The sequence below is a fragment of the Plasmodium gaboni genome, chromosome 13, assembly GCF_001602025.1.
Source record: "Plasmodium gaboni strain SY75 chromosome 13, whole genome shotgun sequence".
Classification (NCBI taxonomy): domain Eukaryota; phylum Apicomplexa; class Aconoidasida; order Haemosporida; family Plasmodiidae; genus Plasmodium; species Plasmodium gaboni.
The window spans coordinates 2195488-2197800 of record NC_031493.1 but is presented as its reverse complement, the minus strand read 5'-3'; the positions used below and the strand labels follow the sequence as shown (position 1 = coordinate 2197800).

At 18.5% G+C, this 2313-nt stretch overlaps 1 protein-coding gene across 1 annotated transcript; it reads right to left on the bottom strand.

The window, feature by feature from the left end:
• Positions 1-419: 419 nt before the first annotated feature.
• Positions 420-1554, bottom strand: PGSY75_1362600 (hypothetical protein; the record flags this gene model as incomplete). Its single annotated transcript, XM_018787648.1, has 3 exons — positions 420-682; positions 802-912; positions 1122-1554. The coding sequence occupies 3 exons, from the start codon at positions 1552-1554 to the stop codon at positions 420-422; spliced, it is 807 nt and encodes a 268-aa protein (XP_018640390.1).
• Positions 1555-2313: the final 759 nt, after the last annotated feature.

Below are 2313 nucleotides of genomic sequence, written 5' to 3'. Positions count from 1 at the left end.
GAATAAAGTTTCAATTATAAAAAATATTATAAATTTCCATTTTGAAAAAAAAAAAAAAAAAAAAAAAAAAATTATAAAATAAAAAAAAATATAGTAACACATAAATGTTTCACAAAAGTACTTAAATTTAGAAATAATGATTAAAAAGAAAAAGAAAATGTTTTAATTTTTGACGAAAAAACATTTTTTTAAAATATACGTGTAATTATATATATATATATATTTATATATATATAATAAGTATATTATATATTTATTGTCCTTTTATTTTTTTTTTTCCCAATATATATGAGATGGAATATAAAATATATATTTATATGTCAATTTATATTTTTATATATTCACACATATTTACACTCATATAATATTCTTCTATTTTTTTTTTTTTTTTTTTTTGTATATTTATTTTATTTCTAAATTTATAATTTGATCCTTTTAAATATTTCTTTTTGTCGAGATTCCATATTAAAATTTTTGAAAATGGACTTTGTTTTTTCAATGGCTTCTTCAAGATATTTATGTACAATATCTGAACTCCATTGAGCTAGATGTTTTGTAGTCATAATATCATCATCATCTTGATTTTCTTTTTTTATCTTTGATAAGCTTTCATCTTCAATATGAGAGATATTTTCAAACCCCACTTCGGAGTCTGAATACATTGGATATAAATGCAAATTGCCTATAATATAAAATATAAATATATGTATATATGTATATATTTATATATATATAATATATATATATATATATATATATATATATATTTTTATATTTAAGCTTTGATTTTTTTTTTTTTACCTTCTTCCCCTTCTAAATATATATATCTATTTTGGTCCTTTTTATTTTTTTCCTCTTCAGTTTGTTCAATTCCAGTTTTGTTTACCCTTTCTATCTTTACATGTTTTGTAGCTATAAATGAGTTTAAAAAAAAAAAAAATGAAATTTGTGAGGAGCATTTGATTTATGTAGGTATATATTATAGGTGAAAATAAATATATCATATATATATAATTCATTATTCATATATATTACCTATCAACCAACGCTTCTCATTAATTTTTATGATCTTTTCATTTTTTCTTTTCATATATATATAATTCATTATTCATATATATTACCTATCAACCAACGCTTCTCATTAATTTTTATGATCTTTTCATTTTTTCTTTTATTTCTAACATTCAATTTGAAACAACATTTGTTTTCTAAAATTTTTTCCTCATTTGTTTTTATCACTTTGTTTGAAATATTTTTGGACACTGGAAAGGTTACATCATTAACATTAGAATGTTTATCGTCTTTTAATATATACGTTTGATTATGAGGTTTCTTTAGATAATTGTTTATTTCATAATTATTATTCATATGTATCAATTCTCTTCTTTTCATATTATTATTTTGTAAGTGTGCAAATAAATCATTTTTATTATTTCGCACGTTGTATGCATTATAACATCCTTTCTTATATTCATTCATATCGCATCTTAGCTTATTTACCTTCATATGGAAATTATCAACCTGATTATTCCATCTGTCATCTAAACTTTCCATGTTTATTTTATTTTTTAACAAGGATACACGAACAAAAATAAAAATATATAAATTAAATTAAATAAAATAATATAAAATATTAATTATAAGATGAGGCGGGAGTAAATAAGGCCAACATAAACAAATTATATTATGACAAAAAAAAAAAAAAAAAATTAAAAAAAAAAATTAATTCATAAAGGACCAATATAAAAACCCTGACAAGTATGTAACATATATATATATTTTGTATTTTATAGTTTTCATAATATATATGAATACAGAATAATAATGTTCATTTTGTAGGGAAATAAAAAAAATAACATATATTAGTGTTTTATTAAATAACAGGGATCATGAAGTTTAATACCTTAAAGCAATTGTTATAAAACTTTTAAAAAAATATATACATATATATATATACACATGTGTGTAGATACACCCCTATTTAAAGGATCATTTATATGCTGTAATTACATGTATGTATGCTTTATATATTAAATATAGATTGTAATTATATATATGTATTCTTATATATATATATATAACAATTTATGTACGACTTCAATAATTTTGATGAGCATACATAAGTGTGTACACAATTATATTATATATATGTATATGTATGCATGTCGGATAATATCTTTTGAGCTCAATATAAAAAAAAAAAAAAAAAAAAAAAAAAAAAAAAATATTTTTTTATATTAATAAATTTTTTTTTTTTTTTTTAAAAATTGAAATTTTTTAAAAAAAAAAAAAAAAAAAAAAAAAAAAAAAAAA